Source organism: Manis pentadactyla, chromosome 2 (assembly GCF_030020395.1).
Source record: "Manis pentadactyla isolate mManPen7 chromosome 2, mManPen7.hap1, whole genome shotgun sequence".
Classification (NCBI taxonomy): domain Eukaryota; kingdom Metazoa; phylum Chordata; class Mammalia; order Pholidota; family Manidae; genus Manis; species Manis pentadactyla.
The window spans coordinates 173378098-173397816 of record NC_080020.1 but is presented as its reverse complement, the minus strand read 5'-3'; the positions used below and the strand labels follow the sequence as shown (position 1 = coordinate 173397816).

General features: G+C 47.1%; 1 protein-coding gene across 5 annotated transcripts in view; it reads left to right on the top strand.

The window, feature by feature from the left end:
* TET3 (tet methylcytosine dioxygenase 3) overlaps nt 1-19719 on the top strand; it is a 98215-nt gene that overhangs the window by 69387 nt on the left and 9109 nt on the right. For all 5 annotated transcript variants that reach the window (XM_036930578.2, XM_057497085.1, XM_057497084.1 and 2 more), the window contains 6 exons: nt 1473-1563; nt 7663-7756; nt 13803-14011; nt 15219-15369; nt 17463-17552; nt 18034-18171. In XM_036930578.2, the coding sequence (XP_036786473.2) occupies nt 1473-1563; nt 7663-7756; nt 13803-14011; nt 15219-15369; nt 17463-17552; nt 18034-18171 (773 nt within the window). The remainder of the gene's footprint in view (nt 1-1472; nt 1564-7662; nt 7757-13802; nt 14012-15218; nt 15370-17462; nt 17553-18033; nt 18172-19719) is intronic.

Sequence of the window (19719 nt, the reverse complement as noted above, 5' to 3'; positions counted from 1 at the left end):
TTTTTCTGTTATAGGACTTCGGTGCGAGATAGCACATTACACTGAGTTGTCATGTCTCCTTCACCATGAAACAAGCTTACCTACTATAGTATAGTATTTGTGTAAAGCTCTCTTTGTTTTTAGCCTTACAGTATCCAGTCAAAACGCTGTTTTCCAAAGCTTCAAGTACATAGTCCTTTGAGTCTTTTTCCTTTCCTTAGAAAAATTCATTTAAAATGCATCCATGTTGTTGTGTGAAACAATAGTTTGTTCCTTTTACTTATTTTTAATAGCGGTGAATTTTACATAACAAAATTAGCCATTTTAAAGGGGACAGTTTAGTGGCATTTAGTGCATTTGTAATGTTGTACAACCACCACCTCTACCTAGTTCCAGAACTTTCTCATCACTCCAAAATAAAGCCCCATGCCCATTAAACAGTTACTCCCCAATCCTCCCTCCTCCCAGCTGCTGGCAACCACCCATTTACTCTCTGCCTCTATGGATTCACCCATTCTGGGTATTTCATATGAATGGATGCATGTGATAGGTGATCTTTTGTGTCTGGCTTCTTTCATTCAGCATGTTTTTGAGGTTCATCAACATTGTAGCATGTATCAGTACTTCATTCCTTTCTTTCTTAAAATTGTAGTAAAATATGTGTAACATAATATTTGCTGTTTTAACCATTCTTAAGTGTACAGTTTAGTGGCAGTAATTACATTCACATTATGCAGTCATCACCACCATCTATTTCCAAAACTTTTTCATCACCCTAAATGGAAACTCTTATTAAGCAGTAAGTCCCCTGTCCCCTCTCCTTCTAGCCCCTGGTAACCTCTAATCTAATTTTTATCCCTATGAACTTGCTTATTCTAGATAGTTCATCTCAGTGGTATCATGCAATATTTGTTCTTTCGTGTCTGGCTTATTTCACTTTGGATAATGTTTTCAGGGCTCATCCATGTGGTAGCATGTGTCAGAACTTCATTCCTTATTATGGTTGAGTAATATTCCATAGCATAGATAGGCCACATTTTGTTCATCTGTTGATGGACATGTGTTGTTTTTCACCTTTTGGCTCTTACACGTAATGCTTCTATGAACACCGGTATACAAGTACCTGTTTGGGTCCCTGTTTTCAGTCCTGTGGGGTGTATACTTTGGAGTGGAGTGGTTTACTGCCTCTGGTCTAGAACGTGTACAGTGAATTTCAAAGTGGTTAGATTATAGTCTTGACAACATTTGGTTTTATCAGAAAAATTTTTGCCAACAATAGCCTTGTGTAATGGTATTTTGTTGTGATTTTAATTTCCAGATTATTCCTGTATTTCCTGATCTTTAATGGAGTTAAACACTTTCACATGCTTATAAGCCATTTGGATTTCCTGTTTTGTAATGTGCCCATTAATTTTCCTATCAGTAGTTTACCTTTCTAAATTAATGTTGATGAATTGATGTTACCAAATAATATTTACTCTGTGTTTCTGCAGAACAAATAGTGGAGAAAGATGAAGGTCCATATTATACTCACCTGGGATCTGGCCCCACAGTAGCCTCCATCCGGGAACTCATGGAGGAGCGGTGAGTGATGTGCAAATGTTCAAGGAGGAATGAGCGAGTGGTTAATAGACTGGATTTAAGCACCTCTCATTGTCATTGCCTTTACTAGATAAAATACAGAAAGGAAGCCTGGATATCCAGGCTGTGGAAGGTTGACTGTGGGAATCTCACCCTCTGGGTTTCTGTCTGTAGGTCTGCTGTCCATTATCTCCCCCTCCCTTCTTTCTCTTTCTTGAAATATTTTTATTGCAGAAATGTTGTTAAATGATTACACATCCTATAGAGTTTCTCATGGTCTGAATTTTGCTGCTGGCTTTCCTGTGGTATTGTTTAACAAGTTCTGACCTCTCTACATCCTATAAATTGGTAGATCTGAAGGCTTGATCAGAATCAGATTGCTATTTTTTATTTCTTTCTTTCAAAACTGCTTTGTAGGTGGTATTTTGTACCTCCACTAGGAGGAATATGTCTCATCTTTAGCCAGTGGATGCCTATTTAGGTTGTCTCCTGAGTTCTTTTTCATGATCCTAGGAGTCTTTAGTAGCTTTCTTTATTTCTTGTGTGTCAGTATGTCTGGGCTCACATTATACATTTATCCAAGAAGTTCTGGTTCCTTTTCTTGGGAGAAAAGGTATTTAGAAAACAGATGGTGGTGCTACAGGTGCTTGTTGTTTCTAGGCTATTTCAGTTCCAGAGCTTTTGATTTTTGTTACTGTTTAGTGGTTTTTGTTTTTTGTTACTGTTTAGTGGTTAAATACATCATGAGTTTATACTGACACTTCCAGTTCAAGCTCAAGACTACAGGGTTTTTACTTACGAGCTCTGTTTTACTTTTGAAGCGGTTTGTAGATAGAGGTTCTATACATACATGCCCCAAACAGATAATAAAGACTATGGGTCCCTGTGTATGGAGAGTTGAAATAGCTTGCCAACTGAGAGCATGTGGACGCTGGAGTGAGACTGAGGTCCAGTCCTGGCCCTGCCACTTACTGTGAGCCCTTGGGCAAGTTGCTGTTTCTCTGTGACTCAGTTTTCTTATCTGCAAAATGGAGGTGATGATAAAAGTATGTACACTGTAGAAGAGTTGTAAAGAGAAACACAATTGATGTCTGGAAGGCACTTAGTGCTGAGTATTAATGCAGGACGTCTGCCTCATATACATATGTGCTGATTGCATTTTTATAGTAAAGGCAAAGATTATGCAGACATAAACGTGTTTGCTCATACATAGTATATACAGATGTGTGGAAGGCCAAGTGGAAGAGAGTTTCTACAAATTTGGAAACCAAATTTTGTCTGACCAGGGGAGCCAAACTAATCCTGTCATTAATGTAGCAGGGAACATAATTTTGAACTGAAAAACTGTAATGGCCTTCCTGAATGAATAAAAGGTAAGGTGGGTGCAGGACAGTGATCTGCCACAATCACTCTTAATGATCCTGCACCATCTGGAAACATGTATATTGAAAATATCCATCAGAAAAGCACTTGATCAAAGACCCAATCTGTAAATTCAAGCCTGACTGGAGGGCACCCATGAGGCTGTGACAATGAAACATTCAAACCAGGGTGTGTGCTGTGCCTGCTTCCCTGCACATGCCCGCAGGAGGATGCGGTGTGGCTCCCGAGTGGGCACAGCCATCCTTTCGGCCAGTGATTTCCATCTGCAGGTTGAGAGCTGGGAAGGAGTCAAATGTACAAGTTTCAACTGGGACAGTTTTTGTTTGTATTTGTTTCTTGGTAACGATTTTAATAACTTTAAAAATAACTTTTAGTTATAGAAGAGTGCTTTGAAACAAGGATTAAGAGAGAGTGATAAAGTTGAAATTTGTCCTTTTTTTTTTTGTTTCATTGCTTTAAAAATAACAGCAAGTGTAGCTTCTTCAGAAACTGATCCAAGGGGGGAATTCCTCTCAAGACCAGGAATGATTGTGTTTTTCCTCAGCAGCTGGTTTATTTTTATGTTTAGGATCTTGTAAATCATATAACAGATTGTGTTTCTATATTTATATTGGCTGCTAGTAAGCTTCAAGCCAAATTTGTGTACCCCCATTAGAAGGAATGTAATTCTCATCTGTGGTCTGTGGGAGCCTATTCAGATTCACTCCTGACTCCTTTTGACATGGTCCTAAGGAATCTTCTTTAGCTTCTATATTTCTCATGTGATGAAATATTCCAGGCTTATCTTAGAAATCCACACAAGACCCCACTGTTTGCATTTTGTGTACCAACATTGATCATGCCCATCTTTCTCTCCCTTTACTCTGATTTTATCACATTATCTTTATCTTATAAACCTCTTTTTTAAGTTCCTTTCTAGAACAAGGAGGAGAATGGATGGTTGATGAAAATCTCCTGGCTGGGGGACTAGTCTGTGAATGGTCTTTGCCTAGACCTCGCCCCCAGCCCCCAGCCCTCTCTCCATATGACCACTCTACTGACAGGAGTTAGCCAAAGGCAGGGAGGGGAAGCGAACTGAAGTCAAGATCTTGATGCTTTTTGTTCTCTGGCAAAGATTTGGAGAAAGGAGTGGGAGGTCGAAACAAATCCTAAAATAGTATCCCAATGTATGGGTTTCATACTTTATGGAACCCAGGTCCTCAATGTCCTAGATAATTGGAGTCAGTTGTTCAAACCCGTATCTGAGAATGGTGTGCTGCACACAGCTGCAAGTTCTCCAGCTGGGGATGGCATTCTTTACAGCCTAGGAGTTCATTAAATGTTCGTTCTAGAGATAGCCAACACTGTGCTAGCAAATCCTCTGAGTTTGGGGAAACTGGTCTCATTACTGTGAGATAGAGGTAACCCAAAAAAAACACAATTTTAGATCAGTGGTTCTCAAATCCAGGCATGCTTCCCAGGTGATGCTGGTTCCAGCTCCACCCTTTGTGAACCACTGGCTAAGATGACAGGTTACCCTTTAGAATAAGGTTTCAGCCTGTATTTCCAGACTGAGCCTAGGGCCTAGAAATTTATCTGTATCCTAGAAGGGCCTCTTAATAATAGGCCAGAAATTAAGACATTTAAGAAAAAAAGAGCTAAGTCTAGAGTTGGTTGGTTATCTTTAAGCACAGACAGTCTGGTTTTAAAAAATACTCTAGCTGATCAGATAGCTCTTGGCCCTTTTATTTGCTCTTAAATATGAAGTTCAGTGCAGGAAGTGTTTCTTGCATGGGAGGGATGGTGGGGAAGGCCTTGGTCAGAAAGCGCACGTCAGTGTCCTCAGCTCACCCTGTTGTCGGGAACACAATATCCTGTCCGTGTCGGTGAGAGCAATGTGGTCACCTTGAGCTGTCCCTTCCCACAGGACCCCAGGACACACTGAGTGCCAGGCTCTACACTTGGGGGCCACTTCCTGATAAACGTTTGCTGAATTGCAAGTTTTCCAGGAACCAAACAAAAACCCCACTATCTGGTCTTCTCCCCTTGAGCCAGACCATGTTATATAAACCGCCCCCCCCCCCCCCCGAGTCCTGTCTTTAAACACGTTCTATAAGGGACCAACATAGCCTTGAAATTTAATGTGGTAATTATCAGAAACACTTTTCACCTCTTCACTGAGATCATGAGTGAAATAGAGAACATTGAATTCAAAGAAAACATATCAGCTATGAAAAAGTCATTTTCTTTTCCAATTACAAAAATAAAACCTGCCTATAAAAGGCTTTTTAAAAAGTTCAGGGTGAATAAAGCTCCCCAGCAATTATCTTTCCCAGAAGAAACTTTTAAAAATATTTGATGCTTACCTTTCCATTTTTTCTAAACATTTACAAAGATACACATATGTATATAGAGACATTTTAAACCAAATGGGACCAGTCATAATATACCCACTGTTTGCAGCTGCTTTTTTCCCCTACTTAATTTCTTCCATGTTAGTACAGATAATTCTGTCAAATTCTTCTTGATGGCTATGTGGCTTTCCAGTATATGGAATTATTTTATAATATTTGTTATATTTTGTTATACCAGTCCTATTCTAAATATCTAAGTTGTTTCTAATTTTTGTTACTGATGTGAAAATGAATACCTTGTTCCAAATCTTGGTATATTTATAGAGTTGTTTCTGAGGTAGAGATTCCCAGAAGTGGGGTGGATGAGATAAAGAATATAGGTTTCCCCTGCTATCCAAAAATAGTGTTTCTATGAAACCTGTCATAAGTCAAAATTCTGGAAAATGAACAAGCAGTTGCTACTAATTTATATGGAGAAATTCTGAGCATTCCCAGACCCAAAAGATAACCTCTCTTAGGCTTTTCTGATACCTCAGGACACATCTTGCTAACAGATGCACAAAATAAATGGAGATAAAAGTGCAGATGCCTACAGACACAGAACAGAGCTCTGACTGCTCAATGCTGAGATGTGGAGGAGGTTCCCTGGGGCGGAGCTGGGCGGGACCCCCTCAGGGCTCGGGGTTCCCTGCCTCCTTAAGGGCCCTTACAAAACAAATGCTGAACACTATTTTTGCTTTTCGCCTTTTTTCATAAATGTGAAAATCCTATTCAGATTTCTTTTGGTTAGTAAAAACAGGTACTAATATAGGTCTTCATAAAACTGAAGTAACAATGTGAGCTTTTGAAAAGTAGGGGAGATCTGTGTGTGTAACTGTATACGTATGTGTGTAGAGAATGTGTGCAACTGGAATAGCTATAATAACATTTACCTCTATCTATTAAATATATTCAAATAATATGTCATGACCAAATTGGATTCATTGCCGATATACAAGGATAGCTTGATTTAGGCGGTCTGTTAAAATAACATACCATGTTAATTGATCAAAGGAGAAAAAGAATCATCTTTGTCTTTAGATGCTAAAAATTTTTCTAATACAAGTAATCAACTCTTGATTAAAAATCCTTAGACCAGGAAACCCTTAGTAGAACCTTTCAAAGTAAGGCAGTCTCTGTCCCTATTCCAAAGTTAGCTAGCTTTATGCTCAGTGATGAATAGTTGGAAACATTTCTGGTGAAGTCAAGAAATAAGCAAAGATGCCTGCTAGCACTCAGAAGTGCTGGCCAGTACAGAGAGACCGAGACTGAAATAGAGTCATAAAGAGTGGAGAAGAGGAGGTGGCAAATGACCATTATTTGAAAATGATATTATATTATATTATACCTAAAAACTAAAAAGCTATTAAAAATACGATGATTCTCCTTACATTACATTAAAATAATGGAAGATGGTAATTTATATTATTAAGAATAATTAATATTTATTGGCCTCTTCCCTCATGCCAGGAACTTCAAAGCACTTTAAATACTCTTTATGGATTCTTTCATGTGATCTTTTTCCAAGCCTAGGAGGTAGGAACCATTTTTATCTTCATTTACAGATGAGGAAAGTGAGACTTAGGGAAGCTCAGTCGTTTGGCCTGGCTGTACCCTGGAGCAAAGCATGGCTGGCAGGGGTGGGTGCGGCACCCAAGCCAGTCTGTCTGACTCCAAGGCTGCCCTCTACCACCGTAGGCCTTGGGCAGGTCGATTCAGCTCTGGGGCCACAGTTTCATCACTCTGATGTGGTGTGGTTAAACGGGTGGTCTCAGAGTTCCTGGGTGTGTGCACACATGCATGGGAGCATGTGCAGGAACCAGGCATGTGTGCTGTCCAGGCAAGTGTTGGAGCCAGTTTGTGCTTGGTTAGGATCGCTTCCTTCCGGCCCCACCTGCCTTTCCTCAACTTGTTCACATGTCAGCTGGGGACTGGCTGAGAGAGAACAGTAAGGGTTCTCCATATATTTTCTTTTGTTTATTGAGTTTATGAAGAACTAATTTTTAAGGTGACTCAGCTCACAGGGCTGGATACAAAAGCCTGTTTGACTTTGGTTTGTGTAGCCTTCCTGGAGGCTCAGAGGTAATAATGAGACATTCTGCTCGGCTGCCCCTCTGCCCTGGGACAGAGTTGGGCCAGAGGAACCGGAGGCCCTGGGAGTCTGTCGGTGCCACTGTGTCCCCAGAGGCTGTAAGCACAGAATAAACACGTGAGCCCTCTCTCTTCCTTCTCTGTGCTCCCACAGCAGCTAGAAACCCAAGCTGAAGCATGCAGACTTCCATCTTATTGAAAAGTCACTTTGCTTTGGAGTTCCACTGTACTAATGGTGTCTTGTCTCCCTCTCCAGGTATGGAGAGAAGGGGAAAGCCATCCGGATCGAGAAGGTCATCTACACTGGGAAGGAGGGGAAGAGCTCTCGCGGCTGCCCCATTGCAAAGTGGGTGAGTGTCGGAACCCCGCAGCCAGGGCTGTGCCCTGCTCGCTTCACTGCAGGCCGGCCCGGGTGTGTGGAGGAGCCAGACATGTTTACTATCTGGCGGAACCTAGCAGCCCGCCTCTGTGCTGGTTAGGGTCATTTTCCCCCAGCTTCAGCCGTCTGTCCTCATTTGGTTTAAATGTCAGCCCTGGTGTCCTGGGCTGGCCTCAGAAATGCTCTAGTCATTATGCTCAGCTCATACTATCTCCAGGCCCAGGCTGTAGGAGGGCAAGAGGGGAAGCTGGAGATGCCGTCTTACTTAAGGCTGGGCCCGCTGTGGACCGTTTGACTCCTCCGCCTGCTCCGCGTGTCCTGGACCTCGCAGTGTTCCTGTCTCCTGTCCAGGAGAGCTAGGCTCCAGGCAGGGGCTGGGACAGCCTTACATCTGCTGTACTTCTGAGAGCCACTGTTTGCTATCAGGCAGCCTGAGTGTCTCAGCAGGGGGAATGTCATGACTCAGACCCCAGTTTTACACAAACAGAGTTTTCTGGCCTTGTCCTCCATTCCACAAGGACTATTCAGAACCACTGCAGAATCAGCACTCAGGGGCAGCACAAAGGTTATCAGGTAGCTGTGAGCCCAGCCCTGTGCTGGGTGCCTGCTAGGAGTGATCTGGGTGGAAAATGGAAAGCTGTGCCCCAGTGTTCAAGCTGCTTATGAGGTAGAGACACATGAGGTAAAAGCATGGATGCTTCAGTGATCGAAGTCTAACTCTGAGAGGCGTACTCGGTGCCGTAGAGTTCAGGGGTGAGGGACCTGAGTGGCAGAAAGACTGTCAGGCTACGTTTCCCAGAGAAAGGGCACGTGTGGGACCTGGAGTAATGGACCGAGGAGAGGGCAGAAGCATTCCTGCTGAGGGGAGCCCTGTGAGCAAAGGCAAAGGGCTGGCTGGACGTCCATGTGGCTCACTCAGAGAGGAGGTGGCACGAAGAGCTTTGTCACCCTATGTCCATCTGGACACATGCATGTGTTTCTCTGGTATATGCCCCTTGCCTTAGCACCTCTGTTTTTAATGAAAATAAAAAGCATCTGAACCTGACCTACTACATGCTTATTTTTAGCAATTTTCCATCAATATTGCAGAATTATATATAACCAGAGAATCTGGACCCACTTAGAGCACTCTCAGGCTGGAAGAAGCATGTTGTCCCACCCTTGTGAAAGGTGGTCATTGCCATGGGAGGTAGACTGTGCCTCCTGTGGCTAATTAGGTGGGCTGTTAGCCCGCCCAGAGACCGCCCGGTGGAAGCAGCACCTGCCCACTCTCCTGCTCATTCATGCAGTCCTTGAGGAGTTTCCACTTGTTGTCCAGGAAGCTGAAGATCCATGGGGCATTGGTAGAGCTAGGGACTTACCTGGCTTCAGAAATAGTTGGCACCTTAAGGAAAGAAAACAGCCAGCCATGTGGATGGCACTGAAGGAGAGAACATGCATTTCTAGTCCCTGGAGATGCTTCATGACCAGCGCCTGGTGTCCCTGCTGAGGACTAAGCAGGGCAGCGCTGGGTAAAGCGTGGCTCAGTTCCCAGGACAGCGAGAGGGAGGCAGTAATGGAGGAGGGCCAGGCATGGTCCTTCATGGTCTGGGGGCAGACACCCAGAGCAGAGCACACACAACCCAGTGAACTTCAGGTTTTGTCCAAAGGATGGAATAGCTCGTGGGTACCACCAATCCCTTGGGGCAACACTGGTTTTGAAATAAAAGCCCATATGGAAGGGAATGCATAGTGACAGTGTTCCAGAGATGGGGAAATTCCTGCGTCTGATGAGCAAAGGTAAAAGGAGAGAGGAAAGAAATAGTTTTTTAATGAGAAGAGCAAATGGCAGTAGATCATAGAAAAGAAAACAGTTGTGCTGAGCAGAGTTTTTCCTTGTTGAGCCGCCTCTCTTTTGGTGGTGGGCTTCTCCTGTTTTTTGCCCGCATAGCCACCAGATGCCCTGTGTATTTTAGTGGCAGGGTTCATCTAAAGGGTTCAGCCTGCTTGGAAGTTGGGCAGATCTTTGCTTTCCCTGCTCCCCTGAGGAAGAGGCCCACAAATGCCAAGAAGGACAGATTATCCTTGGTGGCAGTGTGGCACCCAAAGCCTGTGATGGATGCCACCTCCTGTGGCTCTCCCGGGCACACCCCTACCCCTGTCCCATGTCCAGAGCCTGGATTTTCTTCCCCAACAGGGCTTCATATCTGTGTTTACAGCCTAAACTTCCAACCAGCCAGTACCTTTGGCTAAAAGCAATGTGCCTGGCACATTCTAGACTTGACTGGCGACGATCCTGGGGGACAAAGTTGGGGTGTACCATGGGTGCCCAAGGAATATGTGTGGAAAGAATGATCTAAGAAAGCAGGGGGCTCACCCAGAGAGCTGATATTCAGGTGGCCTGTACAAAGTGTGGGCGACACCAAGCATGGGAGCAAGAGGGTGACCCAGGGAGCATTCTGAAGGCTCAGAACACACAGGCGTGCCAGAAGCAAAACCCCCATACAGCAGAAAGGGGCTGTGGGTAAGAGGTAGCTCGGAATGCTGCTTGGGCCGGTCTGTAAAGATAACAGTGGTCAGAGGGCAGGCATTTGCGGTTCATGAGGTCATGATGGAGCAGACTTTCTAGGGACCTAAGGGGTTGGAATTAAGGCCCAAGAGTGGGAATGTGGGAGGAAGGATTTGGGCTTCTGAGCATGCTATGCTCCTAGGTTCAGTGTTCTGGGAATGCTGCCCAGAGTCTGGGTGAGAGTCCTGATTCTGTGAGGGCGTGTGAACTGCGGGTGTGGTCATGCTCGGGTGGTGGTGTGTTTGTGCCTTCTTTTGGCCTTTGACGGTTATACTTTGTGCATTTCATTCTGCTGGGTTCCTCCAAGAGTGTTGGGAGGGAGCTCCACCTTGTTTTCTTATAGTTTTTCTGAGTGTAGCTATATGCTGCAGAGAGCTCTCTTCTATGCCTGGTCACATCTATGCGTTTGGCACTTGGGAAAACAAAAAGACGTGGCTCAATCTCAGCTTGACAGGTCGGTGTCTCCTGTGTGCTCTGAAAACAGGTCACCGTGAGTGCAGTCAGCCAGGGCCTGCCCCAGGCACTGAGCAGAGGAGGAGGACAGTGCCTCAGAACCCCTAGTGGCAGGCACTGCTCTCTTATCAGCGCCTGGGATGCGCGCAGGAGCCCGTGACAGGCTCAGCTCCATCTACAGGAGGCCAGGCCATCCCACGGGGAGTTCTAACACAGCATGTGATTGATTGATTGATTATTAAGGTATTATTGATATAGTATTTTTTTAATTAAGGTATCATTGATATACAATCTTGTGAAGGTTTCACATGAGAAACATTGTGGTTTCAACATTCACCCATATTATCAAGTCCCCCCCACCCCATTGCAGTCACTGTCCATCAGCATAGTAAGATGCACAGCATGTGATTTAATGGCATGTTTATGTGTTACTGATCCCAAAAAACAATTTAAAAAATAGTGATGTAATCGATACTTCTGTGGTAGGGGCACCATTGTTGGTTGCTGTGGCCCAAAGTTGGAACTCATAGACCCAGAGATGCGTTTTGTTTAGCATGCAGTGTCCTTTAAAATTTTGAAAGAAATTCTGTTGTATGCTACAACAAAAATGAACCTTGAGGATGTTATACTAAGTGAAATAAGCCAGTCACAAAGGGCAGATACTGTATGATTCCACTTGGATGAGGTACCCAGAATAGTTAGATTCATAGAGTCAGAAAGTAAAACAGTTGTTACCATAGGCTGGGATTGGGGTGAAATGGAGAGTTACTATTAAATGGGTACAGAGTTTCCATGTGGGAAGATAGAAGGGTCTAGAGATGGACAAAGTTCTGGTGATGTTTGTACAGCAGTGTGAATGTACTAAATGCCACTGAGCTGTACGCTTAGGGCTAAAATGATAACTTTTATGTTATGTATATTTTACCACAATTTTGAAAGTTGAATTGGGTGTTCACATCTTTAAAAGGGGAGATTTCATGTAAAAATCTGCATTTCTGTTTTCCTCTGGCAAAACTGGAAGAGGTAGCTACGGTGGGCTGGAATTCCCATCACACACAGTGGAGAGAAGGCCTGGCTTCCCCCTTTTCCAGGGACACGTGCTTTTTCATTTTGCATGGTGTACACCACTCCCTGATTGTGCATCTGGCCCACTTTCCTTATTTATATCACCTGCCTGCCTGCCTCTTTGAACACCTGCCTGCACTGATGTACCCATGACTGAGTCTGTCTCTAGCTCAGGCATCTCCTGACCTCCAGACTTGTCCTACTGGGGCCTACTAGAAACAGCCCCTCAGCGTCCCAGAGTATGTCAGCCCTGGCGTGTTCCCAGTTACCTCACCAGGAAGCAACTACCACGCCTACCCACCCTCCTGTACCACACCAACTGGAAGTCCATTTAAGACTTTTTCCTGTCCCTCAGCCCCCGCAGTCAGGTGATGCCAAGGTCAAAGTCACCTTTCTCCTAAATGTCTGTGGAACCCATTCCGTTTCCTGTTTCATTCCCCACTGCCCTAGTCCATGACCTCATCCGGTTTTGCTTGTGTTTTGTCTGTGGCCTCCCAGCTGGTCTTCCCTTTTGCCCTGCTTCCAAGCATCCTCCCCCTTTAGAGCATGAAAGTCCCCTGCCTGGAGTCCTTTGTGGAACCCCCACCTTGAGCCCTTGTCTCTCAAGCTGCCTCTCAAAGCCATTCCCAATCTGCCCTCATCACAGGCCCCATCCTACCTGGTCACAGAATTACCTGAGATTTTCTGGGGAGATCAGCCACCTCATTTCCCAGTGCCTGGGACCCTTTGCCCTGAGGGATCTTAACTGAGCCAGGTCTGTGTTTGGGGACTGCAGAGTGAGGTGAGGACCTGGATGAGGGGCTCGCCAGACCCTGAGGAGTGGAGCAGGGCCAAGGCCCACGCTCTCTCATGTCCTTTACAGCCTCACTGAGATATAATTCACACACCAGATGCTTCACCCAGTTAAGGTATACAGTCAGTGGTTTTGGTTATATTATTTTTAAAAATTGTGTTAAAATATACATAACATAAAATTTGCCATTTTAATCATTTTTAAATACAATTGAGTGGCATCAACTAAATTCACATTGTTATGCAGCCATCACCACCACCTATTTCCAGAACTGTTTTATCATCTCGTACTGGAATCTGTACCCATTAAATAGTAACTCCCCGTTCTCTCCTCCCCAAGCCTCTGGCAGCCACAGTTCTACTTTCTGTCTCTGTGAATTTGACTGTTCTAGGGCCCTCGTTGTGAGGGGAATCATACACGGTTTGTCCCTTTGTGTCCGGGTCATTTCACTTAGCACAATGTTCTCAAGGTCATCCATGTTGTGACAAAAGTCAGATTTTCATTCTGTTTTACTGTCGGTACTTTGCCACATGGACAGGTCACATTTGTTTACCCAGAGGCATCAGTTGGTGGACACTTGAGTTGTCTCCGCCTTTGGGCTATTGTGAATACTACTCTCAACATGAGTGTGCAAATATCTGTCCAAGTCCCTGCTCTTGGTTTCCTTGGGGATATTCCTAGGAGTGGAATTGCCTGGTCATATGGTAATTACATGTTTAGCTTTTTGAGGATTTGCCAAAAATTGTTTTCCACAGCACCAAGGCCCTTGGTTTTAAACTAAAAACATACAGATATGCAGCATTTTCTCTGCAAATATTTTAGGACAACATGAAAATGTCTGAATATATTTTGACTTATAATTTTTTCTGTGTTTTTTTACTCTTAAGTCTATGTAAGTTATCGCAAACTTAGATTTTGTAGTAATTGCTTTTTATTTGTTTTTTTTAAAAAACTTTTTTGTTTCCATTCCCTAAGTATAATAGTTTCTTAGCCTGTGTGGTTGCTATCACCGAGGTGTGACACCCTGATGACACTGTCCTAGAGACCTGCTCTCACCCCCCAGGTCTGGCCAGCAGAGGTGAGGGGGTGTGGCTCCCCACCCAGAGGCGCTGGGCTGCTGTGGGTAACGGCACACCTGCACTGCCCCTTGTCATGCAGGTGATCCGCAGGCACACACTGGAGGAGAAGCTGCTCTGCCTCGTGCGGCACCGGGCAGGCCACCACTGCCAGAACGCCGTGATCATCATCCTCATCCTGGCCTGGGAGGGCATCCCCCGAAGCCTTGGAGACACCCTGTACCAGGAGCTCACCGACACCCTCCGGAAGTACGGGAACCCCACCAGCCGGAGATGTGGCCTCAATGATGAGTATGTGGGCAGGGTCCCAGCATGTGAGGGAAGGTGCAGCAGGGCCCAATGGGGCCTGGCTGCAGATGCAGATGCTCTGGGCAGCGCCCGGGAAAGCGCTGGTCCTTTCTGGGCCCTGTTTGTCCAGCTGTCCAGACTGTGGCAAGCGAAGGCGCACCATGGACCCCCAGCTGGGGCTGGTCCTGCTTGGGGGGGGCTGTTGACGTGGCTCAGCTCTGCTGTTGAGCTCCAGACCAACTCTGAGGCTCTACTGGTGATGACAAGTATGAAAACATGTGTGCAGGTGCCCCACAAATATGAGGCATTTTGTGAATGATATTCACAAAATTTTCCCTTACAGGGGCTTTTCCAAGTTTTAAAATTAAGGTATTTTTACTTACAGTAAAATTCATCCTTTTAGGTATATAGTTGGAAGAGTTTTGACAAATGTTTATAGTCATGTAGCCACCACCCTCACAATCAAGATATAAAACAGTTTCATCACCCCCCAAATTCCCCTGTGCTCCTTTATAAGAAGGCCCTTGCCCCTGCTCCTGGCAACCACCAGTCTGTTCCCTGTCCCTTAGGTTTGCCTTTGCAAGAATGTCACATAAATGGAACTATACAATGTGCAGCCTTTTGAGTCTGGCTTCTTTCTCTGAGCACAGTGTTCCTAAGCTTCATCTATGTGTGTCAGCAGTTCACTCCTCTTTATTGCCGAGTAGTATTCCACTGCCTGGATATGTCACAATTTGCTTTTCCATTCCCCAGTTGAGGGGCATGTGGGTTGTTTGCAGATTTTATTAGGCAAAGAATCATAATGTCAGTGTTTATTGTTGAAAGGCACCTGGGACTCCAGGAAGCCCGTGTTTCATGTTATTTCCCTGTTGGTGTGGTCTCTGTGGGAGCTGGCCCAGACATTAGCATTAGGGTAAAATACAGACCTTGCTGGTTTTTTTGCTCAATTTGTCCCACTTGTTTCAAACAACTCAGGTGCTTCTCCCCATGAAAGACTCTCAGACCTCCAGGCTCTGGTAGAAGCAGGCCAGGCTGCTCAGAGCTGGCTTTCTACCCAAGGAAATGTGGGAAAGAAATTGAAGGCAGGAAAGGATGTGGTCCCAGTTACTGGGAGGCTGGCAGATGCCAGGCCTCAGAGGGCTCCCCACAGGGGAGTGGAATATTCTGGAACCAGAAATGCATCTGTGTCCCTAACACACATATGTTGCAGCCGGACCTGCGCTTGCCAAGGCAAAGACCCCAACACCTGTGGTGCCTCCTTCTCCTTCGGTTGTTCCTGGAGCATGTACTTCAATGGCTGCAAATACGCTCGGAGCAAGACTCCTCGAAAGTTCCGCCTTGCGGGGGACAACCCCAAAGAGGTGAGCAGAGCTGCACAGGAGATGGGGGGACCTTCCCAACTTCCCAGTCCACTCCATGTCATTAATAGTCCAGGCGGGAAGTAGGATTTGGGCACCGTGACTTGGGTGCAGAAAATGAGCCTTGCTCTATTGTTTTAGCTGGCCTTAGCTTGCTATGCAATAAGGTGTGTGGGGTGTGGAAGGGAGCCATGGGTGAAACATTAGACTTAAAACCAATGACAGGCACCTCAGGCTCTTCCAGTTTAAAACCATTTCCTGTTTTTTTTTTTTGATTAAGGTATCATTGATACATAATCTTATGAAGGTTTCACATGAGCAACATTGTGTTAAAACCATTTCTTTAAGGTGAATGTTCAAATTCCTTATTAGAAATTGACTCTCTTAAAGGGCCATCTCTTCCCTCCATTCTTCCCAAGACATCTTTCTGGGTGTGGGAGATATAGCAGGAGGAGGGGCCTCTGGGTGAGTGCTGGGCTCCTAGGGTGCCCTTCCTCCTGCCCAGCTATTGGGTGGTTGTCTCTGTGCAGCTACCTGGTTGTCTGGGCTCTTGCTGTTTCCTTGCTGGGGGCCTGGCCTGGTCTTGGGCACTGGACTGGCACCCACACTGTACAGCCTGTAGGACTAAGGCCTCCTCCCTGCGGTCTCCTCATTGGAGACCAGGCCTCTTCCCACCCACAGAACTGCTCCCCAACCCTGCGACAACAGGACACAGCCTCAGGGTCTCCCCTGCGGGCTGCACTCAGGCTGCGGGAAGCAGGAGCATCAGGTCATCTCTGCCTCCCCCTTGGCCACTACCCCTCTCTTGCGCTTGCAGTGAAGGCCATCGTGAGGGGCAGCTCCACCTGGAGTCCCAGATGCAGAGAAGGTGCAAGGCTGTCGGGCTCTGTCATTCCCCCCTCAGCATCCCTCGTTTCTGCCTGAGCTCCTGCGAAGGTGGGATACTGGGTCACTTTGCTGAGATCCAGGCAACTTCTTGATCCCAGTCTTTGCCTTCCACATCCTTCCAAGCTCCTTGTGCCAGAAGGGCTCCACCTTTTCCACAGGGAAGGGGCTCCTCTTGGGCACATTTTTTTATGCCACACAGAAACCTCTATGCTCAGACTTAAAGGCTTTGCTTTTCAGAAGCAACAGGAAGCATTTTCAAATGTAGAGCCCTTGTTTTCCTCAAAGCCTGCCTTTTAGACTATTGCATGAGCTGACTCAGGAGTCTAATGTGACACCAGCCTTTTATTGGTGGCTGCCCCTGCCCTCTTCCTGAAATAGCAAACACAGCTGCCTCTGTGAATGGAGGAGCCCCAGGGCCACCAGTAATGAGGAATTACCAGGAGTGAAAATGCAGCGGGTCAGTGTCTCACATACTTCCCCTGTGTCATCGGCTGCCATTTCCACGCAGTCATTAAGTGCTAGGTCCTCTCAGATATGCATCTCAGTTCATCTCATGACCCCCCAGGGTGTAGGCACAAGGGCATACTCACTTTACTGATGAGGTAGGTGGCGTGCCCAGGGCCACATGGCAGTAGTGGTGAAGCCAGGACCTACACCCAGGCCTGTGCTCCCCCAGAGCTCATGAGCCTCCCCTGAGACACATGAGATGGTGCAGGTCTGGGAGCACTGAAAGCTGGGTGTCTGGCTCATGACAGGCTCTGGGCCTGGCTGGCTATGGGATTTCTAGCACAGAACTTGACGACCTATCTCTGCCTCTACATCCCTTGGAAGAAGGACACTTGTTGCTCATGCTTTTACATGTCGGCTGTACCCACTTATGACCCAGGGTGTTAAGCATTCAACAGCAAGAACCCACTTTATGTGCTCTGAGTGGCACCGGGCCAGGGCCCAGATGGGCAGTAGCTCAGCAGTCAAGATGACTGAACCTCCAGGGCTTTTCCTGGTGAGCATCTGCATCTGTGCCTTTAAAACGGACTTGGTATTACATGCCTCCCGGAGGGAATGCTGTAAAAATGCCTGGCGGTACCTTACTTCATGCCGTCCTGCGGGCAGCCCAGTGATTGTTCTAGAATGAAGGTTAATTTCCGGCATGCAGAGCTCACCAGGTGGGGCTGTTTGGGTATGTGTGACTGTTGTTCTCTCCACAGGAAGAAGTGCTCCGGAAGAGTTTCCAGGACCTGGCCACCGAAGTCGCTCCCCTGTATAAGAGGCTGGCTCCCCAGGCCTACCAGAACCAGGTGCCTTTCTCTGCCCATATGTCATCCACATCTCTTGCCCAGGCTCCCTGAATTTGGGAAATGCGAACACGGGCTACTTTGTGCTCCTTACAGGAAAGTCCCAGCCAAAAATAGAGCAATGCTGTAGGTCTTTAATAAGACCTTCTTTCACACCACCCCAACTGAATCCCAGCCCATCTCTTCTACCCCTGTCTTCTATCCTCTCCCCCTAGTAATCCTCCATCTCCTCTGGGCTGCTTTCTACTGTGGAGGTTTGGATTTCCCTCCCCTCCTACCCCTGCATCTCCCAGATGAAGTGGGGGGACTGAAGATAATCCAGAGGGAGGTAATTCCTAGGAAAGCTCCCTCCTGAAGCCCAGGTACAAGGTGGCTGTGGTCCCTGAGCCCCTCCTCCCCTCTCCCTCCAAGACCTGGCCCCCTGGCACAGAGTCAGGGCCGCTCAGCTCAGGTCACATGAGCAGCTCTCCTCACATCCGCACAGGTGACTAATGAGGAGGTAGCGATTGACTGCCGCCTGGGGCTGAAGGAGGGACGGCCGTTCTCGGGGGTCACGGCCTGCATGGACTTCTGTGCCCACGCCCACAAGGACCAGCATAACCTCTACAATGGATGCACAGTGGTAAGGAAGCCTGTGACCTGTGCCCCAGCTGTGGGACCATCCGGGAGGGGCCCCCGACTGGTCTGTGTGGGCAGGTGGGCTCAGAGGGGTGAGGGACTTGGAGAGAAGAGTCTCAAAATCCTGGAAGGTGCCCTGCCAGACCGCCTGTCCCACCCACTTCTCTGGGAATGGTGGAGCACGGCTGGCCTTGTCCCTATGTCCTAGGTGCCTGGAGTCCCCAGATGGTTATCTGAAGCCTGGGTCCAGGCCTCTGTGAGTGCTTGGAGTTAAAGCCAGACAACCTGATTCATTCATTGAGCACATGCTTATAGTCCCGGGTACTTCTCTAGATGCTGGGGTATAAAATGGACAGAGCCCTGCCCAAGTATGTGATATAATGTCTGGTAGCAACAAACGCTTTGAGGGAAGGTGAAGTGTGGGGTACGGGATGACATGTCAGTGGATGCTAATTTAGATGAAGTGGGCAGAACCTCTCTGAGGGGGGTGCACCTGAGCGGAGAGGTGATCGAAATGAGAGCACGAGGGGTGAAGGTGAGAGAACTGGCAGGACTGCAGAGGCTGGGGGAAAGGATGGGAGGGTGGATGGGGAGCAGGCAGCCAGACCCCAGAGGCCTGGCTGGGCTGCAGGTTGTGCTCTAGGAGTGATGGGAAACCCTGGGGGGCTCTTCAGCTGGCAATGGTCTGATCTCATTCATGAAGTTAAGAGCACTTGCATCCTGCAGATGGAGAGTGAAGTAGTGGGGGCAGGGACATGGGCAGAGACTCAGAGAAAGGAGGCAGGTGGGAGGCTGGGACTGCCCTCCAGGCCAGAGGGGCCAAAGCGTGGGCAGGGGGGTGACGGGGCAGATTTGGGGTGATTGCAGAGGTACAGCTGAGGGCTTGCTGAGGGACTAGAGCAGGATGTGGGAGAGAAGACGTGAGGGCCACCCCTAGATTTTCACTTAAGCAACTGGGCGAGTGTTAGTGGTATTTACTAAGAGGTAGGATAGTGGGAGAGGCCCCAGTCTGGAGTGAAAAAACAGGAATTCTGTTTGGAGATGCCTGCTAGGTGTCCAGGGGGTGATGCACAGTGGGGAGGGCACGGTGAGGTCTGCAGAGCTCGCAGGTCACCATTACTGCCAAGAGGCCAGGTGTGGTCCCCAAGGGAGCAGGTGCAGATGGAGAAGGGAGGTTTGGGTCTCTAAGGGGTGGTGCCTGCTCTGTTCTCTGCTTTTTAACCAGGTCCTGGGTGGACAGGAGTCCCAGTGGCTATGGAAGAGGCAGGAGTACACTGGCACATTCATCTGAAAGGGGGCTCTCTGAGTGGGTGTAGCTCGAGTCCCCCATGGAGATCAATGGCCCAGTCCTAGGACTTTGTTTCTCCATCTTATCCTCCCCACTCACATCCAAGACTGAGATAGGAAACCAGATGGTCAGGCTCCTGTCCACTCCATATTGTGAGGGTTTCTAGCTGAAATATAGACACAGGGTGAGCCCTCCAGGACCAGGGGAGGGGCAGAGGAGGAGGAGGGACGTAGGAGCAGCACAGTGGGCTTATTTTGATACCAG